Source organism: Gossypium arboreum, chromosome 9 (assembly GCF_025698485.1).
Source record: "Gossypium arboreum isolate Shixiya-1 chromosome 9, ASM2569848v2, whole genome shotgun sequence".
Taxonomy (NCBI): domain Eukaryota; kingdom Viridiplantae; phylum Streptophyta; class Magnoliopsida; order Malvales; family Malvaceae; genus Gossypium; species Gossypium arboreum.
In genome coordinates, this window is record NC_069078.1 from 74,788,517 (window position 1) to 74,814,697 (window position 26,181).

The 26,181-nt window shown below is 32.5% G+C and overlaps 2 protein-coding genes across 4 annotated transcripts; both read left to right on the forward strand.

The window, feature by feature from the left end:
* Positions 1-6,300: 6,300 nt before the first annotated feature.
* On the forward strand, positions 6,301-16,283 carry LOC108456836 (chromatin-remodeling ATPase INO80). 3 transcript variants are annotated; one of them, XM_053019488.1, is made up of 24 exons: positions 6,301-6,648; positions 6,832-6,919; positions 7,102-7,483; positions 7,629-8,061; positions 8,154-8,354; positions 8,457-8,567; positions 9,296-9,717; positions 9,841-9,949; positions 10,052-10,132; positions 10,205-10,377; positions 10,511-10,636; positions 11,278-11,439; positions 11,528-11,585; positions 11,790-12,020; positions 12,182-12,328; positions 12,428-12,988; positions 13,086-13,343; positions 13,470-13,577; positions 14,012-14,106; positions 14,222-14,378; positions 14,611-14,808; positions 14,921-15,076; positions 15,490-15,806; positions 16,147-16,283. In XM_053019488.1, the coding sequence occupies exons 1-23, from the start codon at positions 6,589-6,591 to the stop codon at positions 15,781-15,783; spliced, it is 4,611 nt and encodes a 1,536-aa protein (XP_052875448.1). In that variant the 5' UTR covers positions 6,301-6,588; the 3' UTR covers positions 15,784-15,806; positions 16,147-16,283. The 3 variants fall into 3 exon arrangements, with proteins under 3 accessions (XP_052875448.1, XP_017611027.1, XP_052875449.1); XM_017755538.2 differs by having other exon boundaries at positions 15,490-16,212; XM_053019489.1 differs by lacking the exon at positions 6,832-6,919 and having other exon boundaries at positions 15,490-16,212.
* Positions 16,284-20,847: 4,564 nt separating this feature from the next.
* Positions 20,848-22,657, forward strand: LOC108456187 (flotillin-like protein 4). Its single transcript, XM_017754784.2, has 2 exons — positions 20,848-21,846; positions 21,940-22,657. The coding sequence occupies exons 1-2, from the start codon at positions 20,917-20,919 to the stop codon at positions 22,456-22,458; spliced, it is 1,449 nt and encodes a 482-aa protein (XP_017610273.1). The 5' UTR covers positions 20,848-20,916; the 3' UTR covers positions 22,459-22,657.
* The last annotated feature ends 3,524 nt before the right edge of the window (positions 22,658-26,181 follow it).

The window sequence follows — 26,181 nt, forward strand, 5'->3', positions numbered from 1 at the left end:
ACAACAACATCAAATTCTCACTCTATCATATAGTTATGAACAATAGGTATTTTTACCGATTATGCTTGCTTTTACTCGCTTTCACTTAAAACCGAGTAGCACAAGTTATTTAACATAATTTAAAACCTCATATTCTATCATAAAACATCAAAATACACAAATTTCACCTATGGGTATTTTTCCAAATGTGAACCCTAGGTTAAATTATTACTAGCATAAGCTTAATCGAGCTTCCGGATTCCAAAAACGTAAAGAACATTAAAAGCGGGCTTGGAATCACTTACTATGGAGCTTGAAAGTTGAAGAAACCCTAGCTATGGAGAGAGGAGAATTCGGCAGCAACTAAGGAGGATGATGACCAATTTTGTGTTATTTTTCCCATTTTATTTCATTTAATATCCAAATGACCAAAATGCCCTCCTTACTAAACTTTCAAAAATTCCTTCCATGTCCTAATTTTGTCCATGAACTTAAAATTGGTCAAATTGCTATTTAAGACCTCCTAATTAATATTCCAAAACAATTTCATACTAAAAACTTCTGGGATGCGAATTTTGCAACTTATTCGATTTAGTCCCTACTTTCAATTTAAGCACTTTAGGCATAGAATTTCATCACGAAATTTTCACACAATCATGCAATCATATCATAAACCCCAAAATAATTATAAAACAATTATTTCTATCTCGGATTTGTGGTCACGAAACCACTATTCCGATTAGGCCCTAATTCGGGTTGTCACATGATATACATGTTTAATAGTATGTATGATTAAGTAGTAACTATCACATGAAAACTATAAAAAATGTGAAAGTAACTTAAAAACAGATTCAAGTATCGGAAATAACGTGATTTTGAAAAATCACAATAAATTGTAGAGACATGGGTTGATGGTGAATAATATATGAAATTAAAGCTCATTGTGTCTATTTTCATATGGAATAATCAAAACAGGTAAAGGTTTTGTATTTTATAAGATATCTGGGTTTTAGTGAAATAGGGCCAGAGCGATTTCTGGATCCCCTGTTCCAACTTTAGAAATTCACCATAAATTTTACAAAAATAATTTGGTGGTGTACTTTATATGTTTAGAATCCTTATTGAATCTAGTTTTAATGGAAACAAGCGGTATAGTCATATGAATTTTGTACAGAGAGAAAAGTGGTTCGTAGTAAGTAGAGGCCAGTGTAGTCGAATTCTGAAACAGGGATAACTTTAACTAATAAACTGTACTAATTGGCTAAGTAAAAAATTCTAGAAAAAAATTAATAGATAGATATATGAGTCTAGTTTCAGGAAAAATTTACGGATCTTAATTTGAGTTTTGAAACTCGAGAAATGAATTTTAAGCAACCATGACGCAGAAAACAGTTTATTCCGAAAATTAAAATAAGTGATTTAGAGTTGTTTAAAAGGTAAGATAAGTTTAGTAACACCTCAAGCTTGACTCCAGTGATGGTTTCGGGCATGGGGGCGTTACAAACATTGTAAAAACTAATAGGTCTAGAATTTTCTAAATTCACTAGGTTAGAAACTTTAGGTACAAACACAATATAAATAAGATTACAAAGGTCCACAAGCATACCTCTGTTGAAAATACCCAAGCAATATTTTGGTACCTCATCACCCACAATATGCCAAAACTATTGGAAGAATATAGCCAGAAAACCATCCTCCCTCGATGCCTTTGTAGGACCAATTACCTTAAAAGCAGCCACGACTTCCTCCTTCGTATAATTTGCTATCAGCTTCAAATTCTCTTCCTCAGAAACACACCTCTCAATCCCAACAAGGATATGCTCAGTATCGCCACAGCCATTAGACAAAAAAAGTTGTTGAAAATAACTCCTTGCAATTTCATTCATCTTCTTCTTCTCACAAGTTTCTCTTCCATCATCGTGCCTTAAACTACGAATAGTGTTCCTTCTCCTTCTTTACGAGACATAATTATGAAAAAAAATTCAATTTTTGTCCCCTAATTTCAACCAGTTTACTCGCGCCCTTTGCTCACAATACATCTCGTCTTTATCAATCTCAAAATTAATGTGAACTCTAGTATTAATCAATTCAGCTGTACTTTCATCAGTTTTGTCTTTATCTAAGAAGAACTCTATTTTTTCTATCAGTTTCTTCTTACGCCCTTCCCTTTTATGTTTAAGCCTAGCTGCCCATCTTCCAAAATCATACTGTAAACCCTTTAACTGCTTTAAGATATCACCTCTACCTACCTGCCACAATTGTCTAACCTCATCCATACAATTCTTTTTTTTAACCCATCACGTCTAAAATCTAAATACCCTTTTGAACATGAGACTCAATCATATATCTTATCAAGCAGAAAGGGGCAATGGTCAAAAAAAGAATGCGGTAAATGATCGATTACTGCTGATGGAAACATATTTCTCCATTTCAAATTTTCCACTCCCCTATCAAGCCTTTCACGAATATTAGTCTTTCGGCAAATTCCCTCTTTCCCATGTAAACCAAATACCCAAGAAGCCAACATCCATCAATTGACACTCATCCAAAACACTGTACATCACCCACCTTCTCAAAGGAATAAAGAATCTCATTAAAATCTCCACAAACCATCCAACGTAAGCCTTAGAATCGATTAGGTTTCTCAACATTCCCCAAGTAGCCCCTCTATTTTGCGCATAAGGGTAGCCATAAAACCCGGTAAACTTCCATTCATTTCCATCATCACTTTCCTTCAATGCGACATTAATGTTATAGGCTGAATAAATTTTTAAACAAATATTGGTATTATCCTTCCATGCCAAACATAAACCTCACCTCGATCTATCCGTTGCAATGTTAACCCCATTTAAAAAACCATACTTCCTTCTAACATTTTCCATTCATACCTTGCTCAGTTTAGTCTTCATGATGAAGACCACCTGGAAATTGTACAGTTTCAGTACATATTGAAACCTTCTAATATCCCATGGACTCCCCAATACATAGACATTCCAACTGAAGATTTTTATTGCAACCGGTCGGCTTGCCCATTAGTAGCCGTCAATAATAAGTGACTTTTTTTTAACACCCTCCTATTCCTCACGACCAAGGACCCCACCTCTTCCCCTTCCATAAAATTATCACTCTCCCTTCTAGGTCTTTTCTTCTAATCACCACCCTCCATCACACACATCGTCGAATCTTGGTCATTTTCTACTCGACCTTGTAAATTCAATTGAATCCCTTCCACATCCAGAGTCCAATTTAAGCCCTTTCTAAATTTACCCCCAATATGGGGTTAATGTAGCCTTTCATTTTGCTTCTACCCAAATCAGACCCTTCGTAATTATTCCTCTATCTTGTCTCACCGCCCTCTCCCCTTAACCATACACTGTTCATCGCAACAGCTCTTCTAGATTGAGCTCTTAATGATAGGTCCCGCCCCATCTCAGCTATTTCAAACCCTAGATCCATCTTCGATTAACAAAAAGAATCGCTATGACCTAGAAGGCCACAAAAGAAACAAAATAAAGTTAATTGTTCATATGTAAAAATAACATACGAGCAAACCCCGGATAAAGCTAAAACCTTCTTGTTACTTCTCAAATGACGCCTTACATCCATTTGTATCCTTAAAAGAAGATGGTTTCGCACCCTTTTACCTAGATTTGTGCTATCATACTCTAAGAACTTCCCAATGAAGTCCCCCATTTGTCTCGCTAGCGCCTCAAAGAAATACCTCGGAGGCACATCATGAATTTGAACCTAGAAATTCATAAAGATTAAAGGCACCTTTAGCGGATCCTCTCCCTTCCCCAAATAATGAACCAACATTGAATGACTTATAAAAGACCATGGAGATTCTTTCAACACCCTCTCTAGATCCATCCTATGAAAAAATATAAAACACAAATCTCTTATCACCTAAATCTGAAATTTGAACCCCTTTAATCAGATGCTAGAGATTTGCCATTGTGCTTCTCATCATTGGGAAGTATATAACACTTACTGTTCAAAAACACCCTACCAAACATAATTCCTCTTTCTCAGAAATTAGATCCGACCCTCTCTACACCTGAACAACTTCCTCTTCTTATCGTCTAATAATAATGCAGCAAAACCTCTTTCCATTCCCCTATTTCGTCTACACAAAATGTCCTTAAGTTTAAAAAAATCAAACAATTAATCTTGACGGCACCACTCAAAAACCTTAGAAAAACCACGAAACACACTGAAACCCTAAAAGAAACAAGAACCTGTTAGACATAGCAGACAGAGACGTGCAAGGAAAGCAAACACGAAGCAAGTAATCTTAAATCTTTTTTATTTGTCCATTATTTGTTTGGTGCAAGTGAGTTTTTTTTTTGTTAATTTATTTTAGAAAGAAAGTCAAATTTCAACAATTATTTTTAATTATTATTATTAAACGTGATAATTTATTCAATGTAAATATCTTTTTATTCACTTTCTTGTATACTTTCAAATTTATGTATTATTTTAATAGTTTTATGTATTAAATCATTTTTCATTAGTTTTAAAATGTTATTTTATTCTATCAATTATATTTTCAAAACTATTTGATACTGAATATACATTAAACTAACCCTATTTAATTAGCACAAATATATATTTATAAAAATATATTATTTAATGAATTTAAAATATATATTAACGTGGATGACGTCAATAATTAATTAATTTTTAAAATTAAAAAATATATTTTTATAATTTTTATACTTTTAAAATAATTTTAATAATTTTTATGTGTTTTTAAAAAATTAAAATTTAAAAATTAATTAATTGTTGACATAGCATCCATAAGTATGTCACATCAACAAAGTTAACAAAGATTAACTTTTCTATTTACTTTGAGATGATTTGACAAATAACACAAGTTTAATAGCTAAAATAGGCAAAAATTAAATGGAGTGCTAAAATGACATATTATGCAAAGTTGAAGGGCTAAAAAAATCATTATACCTTTTAGACTACATTATCACAAATGGTAATTAATTCAAGTTTATTTTATATTTTAATTTTTTATTCTTGTTATACCTCTCCTTAACTTGTACATGTATCAGCAACACAACCGATGTTGATATCCTTTTTGACTTTGCCTGAGAAGATGCCTTGCTTAACCATTCGTCTTGACCAGAGAAGTGTCAGCCTTCCGTGCTCGGGACCACCCGCTTAATAGGCATTCTTGATGAGCCCTTCCATTCATTTAAGGAGAGATCAACACTCAATTTTTAGGTGAGAACACTCCTCAAGTATAAACATATCCTCAAAACAATAGGGACCCATTTGAGCATAACAACCTCGTCCCGGTCAAATGCATAATAGAATGGGCTCAATAGTGCATGTTCTTCACGTATTGCATGATAGCAGGCTCTTTCATAACAACCTAACACGTCACTCTAGTGGAAAAGCTGACCCCTCCTATAAATACCCTCCCAACGATAAAGAAGGGATTGACCTTAAAAAAACTTCCAAAGTTACTCTGTACAAATGTCCTCTCTTTTAGCATGTAGCTTGTGCTCTTGTTTCTTTTCGACTTTTCACCTCTCTAGGTGAACTGTCCTCCATAGGACCACCACCTGATTCTCTCTATCTCCTCCCTACTTTTTTCCCCCTCATTGTAACTTGTATCAACAATTCTTAACTCATATTGATTGTAATACAAAACATTAAAGATTCTAAAAATTAAACAATTATACTATTTTGTTTTCACTTTTTCAAGCATAGTAGTTTTGAAACGTCATCAAATTCTATAACAAATTTTTAAGAAATAAATGTAATATATTTTAATTGATGCATACAATCAAACCTGTCACATCACGACAAATAAGAAATCTATATTTTTGGTTTAATTCCTATTTTGATATTTGTACTATAGTGCAATTCTCACTTTGGCCCTATTAATATTTTTCGGTTACTTTGCCCCCTCTACTTTCATTCTGTCCATCACATTTGCTCCTTGTTCATTTTCGATATAAAAAATCCGATGTGTTCACATAATTGCCCCTTGACAATGGGCTTAATGAATGTTTTGGCCCCTATACTAGAGTGAAATTCTCACTTTAGTCTTGTACTGTAATAAAATTTCACTTTTGCCCTTTTACTATTGTCCATATTTTCATATTTGATTGGTTTAAATGCCCACACGAGTTTTTATTTAATGAAAATGGTCAAGGGACTAATGTAATGGATGGAACGAAAGTAGAGAGGCAAAGTGAGAATTTTACTATAGTACAAGGGCTAAAACAGATATTAAGCCTTTATTTTGAAGGATGGAATTAAAACATTTTAAAGTTTAGAAAGAAGGTAAAATTTGCTCCAAGGTACTGTGCTATTAACACTTTTCTTGTGTATTTGAACAAGCGGGGCGCACATTAAGAGATGTCCCCTGTACACCGTCTGTATCTTGTATTACGTTCTCCCTTCTCTTTCATTGTCGACCCACCTTATCCTAGGCACCATCTTCCTTCTCTTTTTCCTCGTTGGATATATATTTTTTCCTTTGCTAGGGTTAGGGGTTTCTTGCTTTTACTTTACAAAATTCTTCCTCCATGCTTGTCGTGGAGTTAGGGTTTTGCTATTGGGGACTCTCTTCACTTTTTCTTCTTCATGGAACCCAGGCGCCAGTCGAAGGATTCGTTTTCCTACTCCGGTCTCTTCAATCTTGAGGTCTATTACTTGCCTTTCGATTTATTTTCTCAATCGGTCTTCTTTGGTTTTTATGCGTTTTTTTTTGTGATTTTGTATCAATATTTTTTGGTGAATTCGGGTTCTCGGATTTTTGTTAATTGTGCACTCAAGTAAATTTATTCCTTTTTGTTTTATTTTATTTTATTTTGGTTTCTGTTGTAGCCTTTGATGAACTTCAAAGTTCCACAACCTGATGATGATTTTGATTATTATGGGAATAGTAGTCAGGACGAGAGCAGAGGTAGCCAAGGTAGTTTTTTTTTTTTTTTTACAACTCGGAATTAAGGGCTCCTTTGGATTCTATCCTTGTAAATGCACCTTTTTTTCATTTGTTTTAAATACGTCTAGAGAATTTTGGTGGTTAAAACAGTTCGATTTTAAAAAAAAATTGACCTAGTGAATGTGCATTGTTCTGTAATGGGATTTCAATAGGTGGAGCAATGTCGCACCATGGTAATGGAACTATGTCTGAGAGGGAATTGAGTTTGGCAAAGCGAAAGTGGAGGGGGGCATTAAATAGTGAGGAGGAGGACGACGATTATCAAGGCACCCATATCACAGAGGAGCGGTATCGGTCAATGCTTGGAGAACACGTACAAAAGTACAAAAGGAGGTTCAAGGATACCTCTGTGAGTCCTGCTCCTTCACGAATGGGTATTCCAGCTCCAAAGAGCAATTTGGGTAGTTCCAAAAATAGGAAATTGTTGAATGAGCAGCGAGCAGGGTTTTATGATATGGAGACCACATCTGAATGGATGAATGATGTTAGTTCTCAGAGGTTTGCAAACTATCATGAAGCAGATCTTGTGCCCAAGTATGACATTGTTTGATATACTCTTTCCCTTGGTTGATATGCAATGTAGTACTAGAATACATGAATTTTAAATTATATCTTGGATTTTCGTATTCATAGAACTTATTGGCATAATCAATAATTCTTTTTCACATATAATCTGCAGAATTATGTATGAACCTGCTTATTTGGATATTGGGGAGGGTATCACTTTTAAGATCCCTCCAACCTATGATAAACTGGCATTGTCATTGAACTTGCCAAGCTTCTCAGATATCCGGGTGGAGGAGTTTTACCTAAAGGGTACTTTAGATTTGGGGTCCTTAGCAACGATGATGGCTAGTGATAAACGATTTGGATCTCGAAGTCGAGCAGGGATGGGAGAGCCTCATCCTCAGTATGAATCGCTTCAGGCCAGATTGAAGGCTTTGGCAGCTTCAAACTCATCTCAGAAGTTCAGTCTCAAGGTATCTGAGAGTGCATTGAATTCCTCCATTCCTGAGGGGGCTGCTGGAAATTTACAACGGTCCATTTTGTCAGAGGGTGGTGTATTACAGGTTTACTATGTTAAGGTTTTGGAGAAAGGAGACACGTACGAGGTTAGCTCAATTCAAGTTATGATAGTCTCCTTTTTATTTAATTTGTGATAATACTTTTCTTTAACTTCCTCTATGATTGTTTCTGGCTGCAGATAATTGAACGAAGCTTACCAAAGAAACCTAAAGTGAAGAAAGACCCTTCCGTAATTGAGAGAGAGGAAATGGAGAAAATTGGAAAAGTTTGGGTCACCATTGTTAGAAGAGACATTCCAAAGCATCACAGAAATTTCACTAATTTTCACCGAAAGCAACTCATTGATTCTAAGAGATTTGCTGAAAACTGTCAGCGAGAGGTATGTATGTTGTTTTATGTGACCTCAAGAGCACTGTAGGACAGTAGGGCTTCTGTGATGTTATCTCTTGAAGCTTTAGTGACAATCTAATTTCCTTTCCAGGTGAAATTGAAGGTGAGTAGATCACTCAAATTTATGAGGGGTGCTGCACTTCGCACAAGGAAATTGGCTAGAGATATGCTGTTGTTTTGGAAGCGAGTTGACAAGGAGATGGTATTTTTCTTCTCCCTTTCTAAAGCACTATGCTCTGTGAATGTCCTTCAATTTTAAGAATGGAAGTCATTTTGTTAATTGCATATTTCGAATTTATTTTTCAAAAGGATGACCAAGAATTGGCCAATTATCAGTGGTGGAAATATGAAAGGGCTTATTGGATAGTTCATTTTGATATACTAGATAATAACGAGGGTAGTTGGGTCGGGTACTTTTTGCTACTAGTATTTATGATTGTGTCTTTGTGTGCCTTGCATGTAAATACTTGTTTCACATAAATTAAAATATTTCTAAAGCTTAAAGTTTGAAATAAATGATTGAAAATTTATAACATTAACCTATAAATTATTCAATTTTATGAGAATTAAGAAAAATAATTTTAATGGAAGTCATTAAATGTACAAGTGGATAAATTTTATTAATATTTATACTTAAAAAATGTTTTATTGCTAGTCATTTGATGCAATTAGAACTTCTGGTCACAAATTAGATAAATTTATTAATATTTGTGTTAGAGAAACATTTGAATGTCACTTTAGAATTACAATGAGTAAAAATATCACTCTTTGTCATTCCACAAGTTTTTCAACATATGTAACTATTTGTATACACATATTATAAATCGTGGTTTAACTTGGTAACTAAAACTGTCAGTCTGAGACCTCTCTCTGCATATGATGAAAAAATTTTATTGAACCTGCTGCTATGTAATTTCCAATCCTTAATAGGCAGAAGTGAGGAAAAGGGAGGAAAGAGAAGCTGCAGAAGCTTTAAGGCGTGAACAGGAGCTTCGAGAAGCAAAGAGGCAGCAGCAAAGGCTCAATTTTCTTATACAACAAACAGAACTTTATAGTCACTTTATGCAGAACAAGGCAAATTCTCAGCCCTCTGAAGCTTTGCCTGCAAAGGATGAAGAATCAAATGATGATGAAAAAGAAGATGATGGTGGGCCTGGTGTAGAAGAAGATCCAGAAGAGGCTGAATTGAAGAAGGAGGCTCTAAGAGCTGCTCAAGACGCAGTCTCTAAACAAAAGAAGCTGACTAGTGCATTTGATACCGAATGTATCAAGTTGCGTCAAGCTGCTGAAACTGAGGTGCCTTTAGAAGATAATTCTGTTGCCGGGTCCAGCAATATAGATCTGCATAACCCGTAAGTTCTATTTTGTGTACAATTTTTGGATAAAACTACAGTTGGAGATGATCTTTTTTTTTCCCTCTTAAACTTGCTCCTTTTTCCCTTGTTTCACGTATTTGGGACTTCCAATATGTGCAGATCCACTATGCCTGTAACCTCAACAGTTCAAACACCGGAAATGTTTAAGGGTTCCCTCAAGGAATATCAGTTAAAGGGCCTTCAGTGGCTTGTTAATTGTTATGAGCAGGTTTTCATGCTACCTTTGACTGAATAGTCTTTTAATAATTATCAAATGTAACAGCTTTAACTTCGCTTTTATATGATTGTGTGGTCATATATTCTCTTTCAGGGTTTAAATGGTATTCTTGCTGATGAAATGGGATTGGGGAAAACTATTCAGGCAATGGCATTCTTGGCCCATTTGGCTGAGGTAACCACTAAGGTTGGTGTTTTATGTGCATAAATTTACCTTATCCTAACTAGGATTGGTTGCTTTACACAGGAGAAAAATATATGGGGGCCTTTTCTTGTCGTTGCTCCTGCTTCAGTATTGAATAACTGGGCTGATGAGATTAGTCGCTTCTGTCCTGCCCTTAAAACTCTTCCATATTGGGGTGGACTTCAGGAGCGGATGGTTCTTAGAAAGAACATCAATCCAAAGCGCCTTTATCGAAGGTAGTCTACTTTTGTTTGCGATACTCATTTTACTTGAATAATATTAGAAACATTGTAAGTTGGTGCCATAGCAGCTAATAATGATTTGTTAATTATTTTTCATGTAAATTCGTTAATTATTTCTTTTTGTCAGGGAGGCTGGATTTCATATTCTGATTACCAGTTATCAACTGCTGGTGTCTGATGAGAAGTATTTTCGACGTGTGAAATGGCAATACATGGTATTAGATGAAGCACAGGCAATCAAGAGTTCAAGCAGGTTTTTACATTTAACTTTTAATTTGTTTATTTCCTTAAATTTATGAGCTTTAGTCCTTATTAATTATTTTTATTTAGCAATTATTTGTTTGATGAGTAAGTTCTGTTTATAAAATGTCTTGTTGCCAGCTGGCAACCTCACCCCATTGAAGGCCACATAATTATTTGATTTCTGTTTAGATGGTTATTTGGAAGTTGGACAACCCTGCATGTACTGATATTCATGTTAATTGTTCATTCTTTTTAAAGCAGTATAAATTTTATTCTCTATAGAATCAGAAGTATTTGTCTGTGTTAATAGTTGTATAGATTTTAGTTCTACTTGAACACTAAATTATACATGTATATAACAGATTGTAATTTTAAACAGCATTAATTCATTCTCTTTTTATTTATGGTGTATCCTCGTATCTGGTGCTACCGTAGATTTCCTCTACTGGTTTAGGAATCTCATACGATTGTTTACTGCAATACATTACTGCATCTCAGTTGCATCAGTGGTTTTCCATTTTTTATTCTAGAAAATGGTTGCTCTTGCCTTCCCTAAGTTGCAACTCTGATTTCCATTTTTACTTTATGCTATATTAATCTTTATATACTCTCAGTTTTATCTGGTATTCTGATTGGATTGTTTCTTTGCAGTATAAGGTGGAAAACACTGCTTAGTTTCAACTGTCGTAACCGCTTGCTTCTGACTGGTACACCTATCCAGAACAACATGGCAGAACTATGGGCCCTTCTGCATTTTATCATGCCAACCTTATTTGATAGCCATGAACAGTTCAATGAATGGTTTTCTAAGGGGTATGTGTTCCTTATGCTAGCCTACTCCAGTCTTCACCATCTAACCAAAAATAAATCTTATTTATTGCATCTTTTTCTATATCATCAGAATTGAGAATCATGCTGAACATGGAGGTACTTTGAATGAGCATCAGCTTAACAGATTGGTGAGTGTTTTGTTTTGCTGGATTTGCTACCAGGATGAAGTTGGACTTGAAAAGGCTACTTTTTTTTTTGTATTTATTATAGTTTAATTTATCTAGATGCCAAAACTGACATTCTTCGTCCTTTTGAAAAGGAATGTAGGTTTCTTTTTTGCCCTGTTATGTTGATATTTCTTAAAGGTTTTTCTTCTCCTTTTCTGTTGGCAGCATGCAATTTTAAAGCCCTTTATGCTACGGCGAGTGAAGAAAGATGTGATTTCTGAGCTGACTAGGAAAACAGAGATTATGGTTCACTGCAAGTTGAGTTCCCGGCAGCAAGCTTTCTATCAAGCTATTAAGAATAAGATATCTCTAGCAGAATTGTTTGATAGCAATCGTGGACATCTAAATGAAAAGAAAATTCTGAATTTGATGAATATTGTCATTCAGCTGAGAAAGGTAAGCTATATTACCTCCTATATTTTGTTCTTATCCCTGCTTTATATGGTTAACCAGTTGTGCAAAGAACACGTGTCTCTGTTCATTACACGTGTTGAAGTTGTTTATCTCTGTTTTAGAAGTTTCAGTTTGTTTTGAATATCTTATTTATGTAATGGTAGGTGTGTAACCATCCGGAGTTATTTGAAAGAAATGAAGGAAGCACATACTTCTATTTTGGAGAGATCCCAAATTCTCTTCTGCCTCCCCCCTTTGGGGAGTTGGAGGATATACACTATGCAGGGAGTCATAATCCCATAACCTACAAGGTACTTCTGTTAAAATATATATAGTTTTGATTATATCAGCCTTGTTTGTTTTAGTGCTTTACCATAAATACCACTTTTGCCCTCCTTTTCTTTATCCAGTTGCCAAAACTTGTCCAACAAGAGGTTCTACAAAATTCTGAAACATTATGCTCGACTGTTGCTCGTGGAGTTTATCAAGAAATGTTTTACAAATACTTCAATGTATTCTCTTCGGGAAATGTTTATCAATCTATTTTCCAGCAAGAGAGTATCTCTAATGAGTGTTGCGTTAGAAGTGGGACATTTGGGTTCTCCCGTCTCATGGATTTGTCTCCCGCGGAGGTTGCTTTCCTTGGAACTGGTTCTTTCATGGAGAGACTCTTGTTTTCTATTTCAAGATTGGACAACCAATTTTTAGATGGAACTTTAGACGACCTAATGGAGGTATTGGATGATGACTTCAGTTCCAGCTACCTTGAGATGGGGACAGTCAGAGTTGTTACTAGGATGTTGTTAATGCCATCAAGATCCAAGACCAATTTGCTCAGAAGAAGAATTGCAACTGGTCCTGGCAGTGATCCATTTGAGGCTTTAGTTGTCTCTCATCAGGACAGGCTGCTATCCAATACTAAACTTCTTCATTCAACATACACATTTATCCCACGAACTAGAGCTCCTCCAGTATGTTCTTTTTTTCTTATCCATTTTTTACTATTATGGGGAACAGCTTAAACTAAATTAGATATATTATTCACTGTTGATATTTTCTCCTTGATAGATTGGTGCTCAATGCTCGGATAGAAATTTCGCTTACAGAATCACTGAAGAACTACATAATCCATGGGTTAAGAGATTGTTGATTGGGTTTGCTCGGACATCCGAGTATAATGGGCCTAGAATGCCAGATGGTCCTCATTGCTTGATTCAAGAAGTTGATTCTCAATTACCGGTTGCGCGACCTGCCCTCCAACTTACATATAAGATATTTGGTTCTTGTCCCCCCATGCAAAGTTTTGACCATGCAAAGTTGCTAACAGTAAGAATATTTCTTGTGCACTTTATAGTTGCTTTTCTTTTTTTTTTTTTGGGTAATATTCTAGTTGCTCTTTTGGGTTTTGATATTTATTTTTTTGACATTAAAATTAATTTATTTCCTCCTTAGGATTCTGGCAAACTTCAGACGCTTGATATATTACTGAAACGTCTCCGGGCAGAAAACCACCGCGTTCTTTTGTTTGCACAAATGACAAAAATGCTGAATATCTTGGAGGTATTTTTTATCCTGTTTATTCTTTACATTTATCTTATTTCCTAAGCTTGTCTGTTCTATTTTAAACTTGATTCTTAGATATAGTGCAAAAGCATTTGGATCAAGCTGTTAATAATGGTTATCGGTTGGATAGTTAGATTCGATATGTGATAAAACAAAAACACTTAAAAACACGCTTCCATAATGTGCATGCTGTATTATTTATTATGCATAGTAAAGTGCAGTTGTAAGGTATGGCTGTTATCATTGCTTGTATGCATTGGAGTTAGAAATGGGTTTCCTAATTCTGTACTGATTTTATTTTAATTGCAACATCTCAGTCTACAATAACAGAACTTATATTATTGATGGATTGCTTTATACTGATGCATTGGATTTTAACGCTTGTCTGTATCTGCACATTGTTGGTGCTGGTTCTTTGTTTGTTATTGCAGGACTACATGAACTATAGAAAATATAGGTACCTGAGGCTCGACGGGTCTTCTACAATTATGGATCGACGAGACATGGTCAGAGACTTTCAGCTGCGGTGAGTATTTCATAACATCTGACTCCTCCATAACAGGTTTCAGTGATCACTACTTCTTTTCATCTCCTTTTATGAAGTCATGAAAATAAAATATGTACTTTGTTTTCTATTGCAGGAATGACATTTTTGTGTTCTTGCTGAGTACCAGAGCTGGTGGATTGGGTATTAACTTGACAGCTGCCGACACTGTAATCTTTTATGAAAGTGATTGGAATCCAACCTTGGATTTGCAAGCCATGGACAGAGCTCACCGTTTGGGGCAGACAAAGGATGTAGGATTCTGCTTCTTACCTATAGTATAATAGAAAGTGAATGATTTGATGTCGGACATTTATTTAATGATTCTTGAGATAACCTTGCTTATATTATGCTGGTTAACTTCCCACTTGTATTTCCGCAAATAACGTTTAGCTCTTTTTTTTGTTACTGTTATGAAAATATTTGTTTATTTAAATTTTCAAACACTTTTTAATAGGTAATAGTTGCACAATCTTACATGCGTAGGTTACCGTCTATCGACTCATTTGTAAGGAAACAGTTGAGGAGAAGATTTTGCAGAGAGCAAGTCAGAAAAGTACAGTGCAGCAGCTTGTCATGACAGGTGGCCATGTTCAGGGAGATCTCTTGGCTCCTGAAGATGTTGTATCTTTACTTTTGGATGATGCACAGCTGGAGCAGAAATTAAGAGAAATTCCGCTGCAGGTAAGGTTGAATCTGATAGGGTGTAAAATTCTCTACTTTTCTCAGCATCAAAATGGGCTATACAACTGTTTATGGGCCCTGTACTGATTTTTATGTTTTATGCACCCTCAAGGCTAAGGATAGACTAAAGAAAAAACAACCAACAAAGGGCATACGGCTAGATGCGGAAGGTGATGCATCTTTGGAAGACTTAGCGAATGCTGGAGCTCAGGGTACTGGGGTCGATCCATCTCCAGATCCCGAAAAAGCCAAGTCCAGTAATAAAAAGGTACTGAAGGTCATTTTGATTCATAATTATGATTGAAATAATAGTCTTTTTTTTTACAAGAAATAATAATGAAGGCCTATATTGTAGAGATTCCAGGATATCCTGAATAAAAATAATTTACAAGAGACGAAATGCTAAGCCAAGGAATGCTTAAATTGTGTAGTCCTATTGGTTTGTCTCTTGTTATATTATTATTAGCTGCTGCAAAGGATGATCTAATTATTTTTGGTTGATCCTTGAGGCCCTCTCCAACCATTGTATAGCATAGAAAAACTGTGTATCCTTATCCTCTGTGAGGGTGGTTGTGTCCTGCAATTCTCTTTTGGTGCTGCTGACCATGAGAAGTAGAGGACAACCTCTTTTAGGCAATATTTTATGTGTTAACAACTTTATTTATTTAAATATTTGTGCAGAGAAAAAGTGCTTCTGAAAGGCAAACATCTGCTAAGCATAGGATTTCTCAGAAGACGAGTGAACCTAGCCTTGTGGATAATGAGTTAGATGATGCCCTTCAAGATGATATGCAATCACAGAGACCCAAGAGGCCTAAGAGACCAAAGAAGAGTGTAAATGAAAACCTAGAACCAGCAATTACTACTGCAGCTGCTGCATCAGCTTCTGGCCAGGTACCTGGAAATGAGTTTGGTCCTGGTGGTTTTGGGACTGAAATGGAGCATAACATGGCGCAGAGTAATATGTCAACGTGATAACTTGACGAAAGGAAAGCAAGGTACACCTCAATTGCTGTCACTGCAACACTTGTTGGATGGTTGTGGTCATTTCAACTAAAATTGACCTGCATACTGAATAGTATAGTAGTATGTATATATAACATTAATTTTTGGTGGGAGGGAGAATTGTTCTAGGTGTAGCGGTTAATTACATTAGAAAATATGGGAAAATATATGCGGGATAATCATATATTGTAGATGTTGTAACCAGCCTGGGTGCAGTCAACGTTGTTGCTTTACCAATAACAGACCCATATATTTATCGAGCACTCTAGATTGGGTCCGTAAAAGTCAACGTATTTAGTTTCCACTTGCTTTCCTAATTCTCTGCTGAAACAGGACGGATGCTTCTGCTTCCTGCTTTGGATTCTTTAATGACAGTTCTCCCAATAGTATGCTGTTTAACTTTGATCTTTGGTTATAGATTTCTTCTGTTTCTTTGATCAAGTTTAATGAGATAGCAAATAACAATGAAAGGCAGAACTGTTGAAGACATCTAACAATTCAACGTGGTTATTGCAATGTGTTGAATTCTGGTTTTCCATTGTCCTGGATGCTATAAAAGGAATAGGTGAAGCATTTGTCAAAAGAGAGTAGTGTACTGATGTTGAAGAATTCGTACAGAGATCGATAGAAAATTTTTTCTTCCAACTAAAACAAAAAACTTAAAAACTAAGAATTTAGAAAAAGCAAAGAAAGCATTAATCCCAATGAGATAAGTAAATTCTTTGTTTGATTTAAGGATTTGATTATTGATGCAAAGCTAAAATAAAATAGTTTTTAATAAAATAGCTAAATTACAATGTTTTTTTATAATCAAGATAATTATTATTAATTGTTTTTATTGACAAATAACCTGTAATGAACACTTAAAGAATATAATTTTATCAATAGTCTTAAAATGAAAAAGATTCAATTTTAACTAACAAATGTACAATCAGAGTTATTTGAGTTAGATTGTTGTCCATATTACACAAATAATCCTATCAAGAAAAAAAAAGATTAGAAGTAATTCAATCTTACAAACTCAACTAGAAAAGAGAAATTTAGCAAGCTATAAAAAGTAAAGTGCAAAATTAAATTAAAATTGAGAGTGGAGATAATTTGTAGAGCTGCGGAGTTTTAATTGCCTTCATATTAGGGTTACAAACTTGATTTAAACTTAAATATTTGAAAAGACGAAAGTAACCTTGCATCTCGGGTTTAAAATAGCAAAGTGGCGCTGCGGTTTGGTAAAACAGTTCTATGGCACAGAGATTGGAGAGTTGGGCTGCTAGCTGGTGCTACAGCGTTTCTTCATCCTTGTGAAACTTTTACCAAAAAAAAAAAATAAATAAAGAAGCTAGTAGATTTCATAATGATTGTGTCCCAATCCTCCTTGTATTTATTTAGTTTTTTAATTTTTTCTCTATTTTAATTTTTAAATTTATATTATTTATCAAATTATCTTAAAATAAATGAATAAGTTAATGTTTATTAACTGTATCTGATATAGCATCTTCGTAATATCCGTTAACTACGTGCACACATATATATATATATATATATATATATATATATGCTAGATTAGCACATACATGACATGAATATGAATAAAAATATTTAAAATTATATTTATAAAGAAATTTATGTAAAATTACTATATATAAAAATTTAAAAATTATGATGTTTATATATATATATTAAATAAAATATAAAATAATAAAATATCTTCATAAAAACAATATATTTTATAGAAAATGTTGTGTTTTGATAAATTAAAATTTATATAAAATGTGAGAAAAGTAAAGAAATGAGGTTGTTGCCATTTGCCACCCAATTTCTGCTACCTAAATAACGACAAGGGAATTTCTTCGTTGAAAATTTCAAAGTGCGAATGCTTGGTAGGCAAGGCTAGCTGTATGTATATATTGGAATAGGATAATAAATAACGCAAGTTTGAGGAAGGTTCCCCTCCGTCGCCAAAATGTCACAATGGATTACTCAACCCCTTTATTTTAATCACATCCGCAATCACCATGCTTTTTTGTTCTTTGACTTTTGATAATGGGGGAGCAACTTCCAACTTTTTAATATCACTTGTTCTGCAACTTATATATATATATATATATATATTTATTTTGCTTATATCTAATCATTCAATTTTCAAATTTATATACTAAGTTAGTGTAAATTTTAAAATTACTTTCAAAAAATTTACTATTTTTACAAATAAAATACACCATTAAAATTAGATTAGATATTAAAAATATAAACAATATTATGATTAATTATATAAAATAGAATTTTGCATAATCTCCTATTATAATATTTATATTTATTTAAATTTAGTCTACTATTAATTATCATGTTTGTATAATTTTATTAAAATTATATGTTATTATATTTTAATTCCATAAGAAGCGTTACAAAATATATAAAAAATTTAAGAAATAATTAAATGTAATTTAGTTAACACCTGTAGATAAAGAAAACTAGTCATATCTATAATATAAACAAAGGTACACGAGTATATATGGAAACATTGAATTTTATGTTAGTTTTTTTTAGTTTCAAAATGTTTCCTTTTTATTTATATTTAAAGTGGGTCTCGTTTCTACAATTAAGTTTTAAATATAATTTTATTTTTATTTTTAATTAGAATTTATTTATATTTTTAATGATGATGTATAATTACATTAATGAGACATTTGAATGTATCAACTTTAAACCAATAATTATATTTGATTTATTGATGATGTATTAATATACCGAATGACACATCATTCGATAACGGTAATTACATTTGCTTTCTTGATAATACATAAAACCGTATATTACCATTATAATTACTTTTTAAAAGTATCTCATTAATCAACATGGATATTAAATATCGTATGATAATCATGATATATAAAGGGTTCAAAATTGCAACTTATATAATTATCGATTAATTATATTTTTAACACGTCAATCAAATATAATGCAATGATCTTTTAAAATATATAATTATAGGATAAAACTTCATTACATTATAATTACGAGTTTTATAACCTCTCAATCAAATATAAATGTACACACATAAATGGCATTATAAAAAAAAATTGTGGTTGTTTGAGCGTTGAACACTATTAAACATCATATGATAATCACAATGGATAAGGGCTTAAAATTGCAACTAATACAATATATCATTATCAATTAATTATTATTTGTTTTATATTTTTAACCTGTTAGTCAAATATAATTATAGGATCTTTTAAAAATATATAATAATATATTATAAAAGAATCTACAAAAGAAAAAAAAGAAGCAAATTTTGAATTTCAAAATACTTTCATTTTTAATTTTAATATCATGCTATGAAATTAAATATTTATTTTAAAATTAAAAAATAAAACTGTTTAACATGCATATTTTAAAATAAATTGTTTAATTTTTAAACATTTATGTAATTTTCATAATTTTATATTAATTTACATAAATGCTTAAAAATAAGTAAAATATGTTAAAATACATTATGGTTTGTTAACTAAACATGTATATAAATATAATGTATTTTTATTGTATTTTAATTAAATAAAATTTATTTAAAACTTCATTTAAGTAAAAATTAGAATCTTTTAGAAAATTTTAAAACTTTATTTAAAAATTTTCAAAATTATTAAATATATTTTAATTTATAAACACAAATTTAACTCATGCATAAATGCGAGATAAAAAAAAACAAATTAGTATATTATATCTAAAAGAGGAAATAAATACCCATATTGACATTACAATTTTGACACGTGGTATTCTCTATTTGTTACACTTATTTCTAGTTTGGGTAAATACTCTTTTAATTTTTATGTTTTTCAATGATTTTTGTTCAAATTTATTTTCTTTAGAATTTTTATATGTTAAATGTAAATTTGATTTTAAATAAATTATTTTTATTTTAATATTTTACTTAATTAAATTTATATTAATAAAATGATTAAATATTAAATTGATAAGCTTAAAATATAATTTTTAAAAATCACATGGTAATAAATTTGATGAAATTAAATTTATATATATTTTAAATATAATAAGAGTTAATTACATTTATTGATGACAGTAAAGCAAAGATAAAAGTAAAATTATAAAATAATTAAATATTAACAATTTTAATTTCAAAACAAATTAATTTTATAATATATACAATAAATAACCTATCAAAATTATTAATAATATTATTTAAATTATATTAAACTAATATTAATATTCAAACGATGACAATTTTGTGTTATTTTAATGTTAAACATTTTTAAAATTACATAACATTAATATAACCAATTCTAAATTAATTAAATATTTTTTAAAATACTTTACAATTACGTTACTTTTCAATTCATTAATAATTTTAAGCAAAAACCAATGTTACAAAAATATTATTAAATTAATATACACAACACCAAGCAAAAAAATTAACATACACAACCGGTCTATGTATCTCACGACATATATTACAAAGGAAACAACAAAAATATATATGAAATCTTTAGGTTCTAGATTATTTTTTAATTCCAAAATATATACTTCCTTAATTATTGTCCTACAATTTTATCCTTAATTAATAATTTCTCCTATGGTCCTTTTGTTACTATTTTATAAAATAAATAATTTTGATATTAGAATTTATTTTTTCAAAAAATCGTAATACAATACCATTTTAAGAAAATGGTAATTCTTTATTTTATAGATTTATGATTTAGTTTTTTATTTTTTATATAAAATAATATTTTCATTTATGGATAGTATTTATATTTTTTATTCCACTAGCAATCATCTCTTTTATTTTAAACTTTTTTAATATTTTATTATATTCCATATAAAATATTTACTAAATCCGTAATCTATTTATGGAGTATAAAAACACTCAATGGAAGTTACCAAATATTTTCCTAAGTTCATTCAAACAACCAATCCCGTGGGCAGACTAGTATATTAATAATATCTGCATGTTTGTTTTTTACTTTTTATTTTTATTATATTCAATCAACTTATATATATATATATACGTATGCTTCTGTTGTTTAGCTCAGACTGAGTTGCACATTCAAATTATACCCACAATAGATTCAAAGAAAAGAAAGAAGAAGCAATATGTACTATAAGGTAGCAAATGCATCAGAATATCTTGTCATTACTGGTGTTGGCATCCAAGACATAAAGCTGGCCAAGAAGGCATGGATTCTCCCTGGTCAGTCTTACACCGTTTTCGACCTCTCCCCCGTTAACTACACCTTCGAAGTCCAAGCCATGAGCGCCGAGAAGCTCCCCTTTGTCCTCCCCGCTGTTTTCACTATTGGGCCTCGTGTCGATGATGAGCCCAGTCTCCTCAAGTATGCCAAGCTTATCTCTCCTCACGACAAGCTCTCTAACCATGTGAAAGAGCTCGTACAAGGAATCATCGAAGGCGAAACAAGGGTCCTTGCTGCTTCTATGACCATGGAAGAGATTTTCAAAGGAACCAAAGAGTTCAAACTCGAGGTTTTTGAGAAAGTCCAGCTTGAACTCAACCAGTTTGGACTTTTGATTTACAACGCTAATGTTAAGCAGCTTGTGGATGTCCCTGGCCACGAGTACTTCTCTTACTTGGGTCAAAAGACTCAAATGGAAGCTGCTAATCAGGCCAAAGTGGATGTTGCAGAGGCCAGAATGAAGGGGGAGATCGGGTCCAAGCTACGGGAGGGCCAAACACTTCAAAACGCCGCCAGAATCGATGCGGAGACCAAGATTATATCCACGCAGCGGCAAGGAGAGGGGAAAAAGGAGGAGATAAAGGTAAAGACTGAGGTGAAGGTTTATGAGAATCAAAGAGAAGCTGAGATAGCTGAGGCAAACGCAGATTTGGCAAAGAAGAAGGCAAGTTGGGCTAAGGAAGCGCAAGTGGCGGAGGTGGAATCAGCCAAGGCTGTGGCGTTGAGGGAAGCTGAGTTGCAAAGAGAGGTGGAGAGGATGAACGCTTTGACCAGGACTGAGAAGCTCAAGGCTGAGTTTCTTAGCCAAGCAAGTGTTGAGTACGATACCAAGGTAAACAACATATATATACGCTGATCCTTTTGTCTTCGCTTTACCTCGTTAGTATATTTTTACTATATGTTTTTGACCCATTTGAAATAAAAGGTGCAAGAAGCAAATTGGGAGCTGTACCAAAAACAGAAACAAGCAGAGGCAATTCTGTATGAGAAGGAAAAAGAGGCAGCAGGGCAAAAGGCAATAGCAGATGCAGCATTTTATGGTCGTCAAAGGGCTGCGGATGTAGAACTGTATGCAAAGCAGAAAGAGGCGGAAGGGCTTATGGCACTGGCACAAGCCCAAGGTGTTTATCTACGAACACTTTTAGAGGCATTGGGCGGCAATTATGCTGCCCTAAGGGATTTCTTGATGATCAATGGTGGAATGTTTCAAGAGATTGCTAAGATCAACGCTGAAGCCGTGCGGGGACTTCAGCCTAAGATTAGCATTTGGACTAACGGTGGTGGAGAAGCAATTGATGGTAATGGAAGCAACGCCATGAAGGAGGTTGCTGGTGTTTATCGGATGCTGCCGCCCTTGTTTAAGACGGTGCACGAGCAAACTGGAATGCTTCCGCCTCCCTGGATGGGCACATTGCCGGACCCAAAAAAAGCTACCACCGATTAAACAAGCAAATCGTCTAATCACGCTTTGCCATGCACTTCCTTGTTTTGGCTTTTAAGTATTTTGCCTTGGCTTTACATATACGGTGTTGATATAATCGTACAAAGTTATTGGTTTGGCTACATTGCACCTGCTTCGTGACTCATATATCTTGTAATTCAAATTTTAAAATAAGTCACTAATGACCTCTAAATTTATCAAATTTCTTAATCTTTCCATTCTATTCAACCATTTATCTTCATGTTTCTAAAATGGTACGTCTATCCCCTGGCAGCACAAAATTTGTTTAAAAATATTTAATATACATATTATCTTTTAATCTTTTTAAAATACAATTTAGTTTTAAAATAAATTATTTAATATTATATTTTTAAATTATATATTCTTTAAAATTTTAAATTATAATTTTATAAAACATATTTTTAAAATTAAAATTATTTACAAATTAAAAAAATATGAAACTAGAATTTTTTTTAAATATAAAAATGTAGGCTTATAAGTACAAAATGTCCTTAAGGAAATATTTAAAAAATTATTTAATCCTCTAGACTTAATTCACACCAATTTCAACCATTGCTGTTAATAAAAATTTTAATTAATTCCATTCGTTGACGATTTCCTTCTTTAACTATGTTGACAATTAAAATCAATTGACGATGTATGAAAACCCTTAATTTAATATTTCATTTTTCCAATAAAAATCATAAAACTTTTAAAAAGTATCTTATAAAATTTATAAAGCTTCTATAAATTATAAAAAATTCTAATTTTTAATACTTAGACCCTAGTTAGAAGACTTGGATGCAAGAGAGCCAAAATCAAGTTTAAATTAAAGACATTACAAAAAATATCAATTTATACCCTAATCATTCTCAACCATCCTCAACCATTCTTAGACCTTAAAAGTACTCCTAATTATCATTCAAATCATCACATAACTCTCCTATGTTCAATCACCAACAATAAACCACAAAGTGTTTAAAACATTCACTTAAACATAACTTGTCCTTATATCATTTCACTGTTTGTTTGATACTTTCATGTCAAAAGAATATTTATGTACATGCCACACTAGTGTCCATAATTTAAATTCCATACTTCACCATCCTTATATCATTTCACCATCCTTACTTCACGCGTTTGAAGACAATGCATTAAGCTTCATGAAAGCTTAGTAAATACTCACGAATTTTATACTTATCCTAGTATTCAATATAAATTTTATTTAAATACACTAATATTTCATTTTGTTTTATCTTTATCACTTCATTATAGATGTATACCCTAAGTATAAAATTCATTTACCACTTACTTCACTTAACCCTTAGTAAACAAAGGAGGACCGAGAAGAATATGTGGAATAGCACAAGCATGTAAGTGCTAATAATCACGAGCACTGAAGTGCTAAGGAACACGAGCACATAGATAATAGTCACAAGCACTGAAGTGCTAATCACACGAGTGCGCTAAATGAATTTCTAATGACATACCATTTATATCTGACTAATTACTTTGTTTACTATCCTTTACAATATCTTATTCACTTGTAATATTTCTTTTTATTTTTCATCATATTTGCACTTCGTATTTAAATATACACTTTCATATGTCACTTATGGCTAGGTCACACATTTTTACACAAATAATTTGCATTATTTATCACTTAATCCACTTATGAAATATTCTTTTACTAACTCCACGTACCACGTACCACTTATCACATTCACATTCACTTTTACTTTCACATTCACTTAGTCACTAACTTTCACATCTTACATACTTTGTAGTTATTCCATAGAATTTCACTCATGAACACTTATGATAAGCACTTATTCGTTAAGTACTTCATTGCTTTAATTTTCTTATGAAACATATTACTTTCATTTATAATTCATACCACTTATCACTTTTTACAATAAACTTTCATATCTCTTACATATACTTATACTAAATTCATCTATTTTCTCATTTTCGCACTAAAATGTCGCTATTATATTCACTTATACTTGTAATATGCCAATTAATTTACCTAATTTTTTACTTTCTATATGTAAATTCTCACTATTTCTTGTACACTAATATTATTTTAAATTAAATACACAATTATTACACTTGATTTTCCACATATTTCAATTTAATGCTTAAGTAAATATAACTCATAAGAGTACTTACCTATTGTTTACTAGATTTCACTTCTTTTGCTTCTTTTTTCTTCCTTTCACTCCTTTGATACTTTTTTCTTTTGCCAACAACACTTTCGCCACTTTCTTTCTTTTTCACCTCATGAACACAATCAAAATCTATACTAGAAATCGCTTCCTTATGTTTCTACATCAATAAATGACAAAATCCATTAAAAAAAAACACTTGAATTCTTACTTTATCACATTGCTTTCTCACATTTTCTTAACTCTCTCTTATTTGTACCCATGAACTCATAAATCCTATCATGAAAATTGAGCTTTTGAAATTGTTGGAGACTTGATTTCACTTGGAAATTTGTTTAGAAATCAAAAGCAAGTGGTATGTTGCAGCTTCTCAATCCTTCCGTCAACATCTATTTACAGTCAAATCGATCAACGATTTCCATTAACTGAAAGATCTTATTGATTTTTTTTATCATTAGAGGCTCAATTAGGTGTAATTTTCTCTAAAGATTTAATTAATTTTTTTTAAAAAATTACCAAGATTTTTTTAGACCTTTTTGGAAAAAAAATGTTTTTGAGTAATTAATTTATAAGGAACTTGATTGTATTTTCTATATATTATTGATGTCTCGGAGGAAGGAGAGATTATGGGGGTGGTTTTGGAGCTGCAATGCAGGTTATGTCAAGCTTGATCAACGCTACCTAGGGAGTCGAAGCCTTCACAGGTCATGATGTGCCAGTTTAGAGGCTCAAGGATGTGAATGGCAAGGTGACCTTAGTCGAGTAGCATGCGTGCAAATGTACACGTTATATGGCCGAGGCATGGACTCACTAAGGCTTTAAGGTTGGCTACAATTTGGTTTCTCAGGGCCCAATGATATCTAGTGGTCCAACAATTTCCCGTAGCTGACGGGGAAATCATAAAGAAGCCCTTCACTAAAACAATTCTAATTGGGGATTGCATTTGTCGAGACTGTTCTCACCTAGGATCATAATTGCACTAATTCAACATGTCTGGGAGAAGAGAGTCGTTACCAAAGGTGTGGGCGTTTGGTTGGTTAAAACGGAATTGAATGCAAATATAATAAGGATTGAGTATAAATGGAATAGAAATATAATAGTATTAGATAGGTTGAATGGAATAAATGTATAATTAGATATTTATGGATTAATATAATAATTTATTTAGTTTTTATTTAATTTTTCGTTTTTTAAAATTTTTAAAAGAATATATTTAAAAATAAAAATTTTAAACTTATTTTTTAAAATATAAAATATTTTTAATTTTAAAAATTAATTAATTATTAATGTGACATACACGTGAACTGCCGCATCAATAAAGTTAACAAACGTTAATAAATTTATTTGTAAGGTTGGATTTGTTAGGGATTATGTAGGGTATGTTGTGGTACAAAATGCTACTTGTTATCATATAAGTAGATGAGGGTTATGTAAGTGATTATAGGGCAGCCCACCGTCAAGGTCTCCTACTTAGGTCAGGGATTATTGATTATGGAAGGAACCACCCCTACCATCCATTAATGCACTGCATTCCCAAACCCGGATATAACTAAAAATT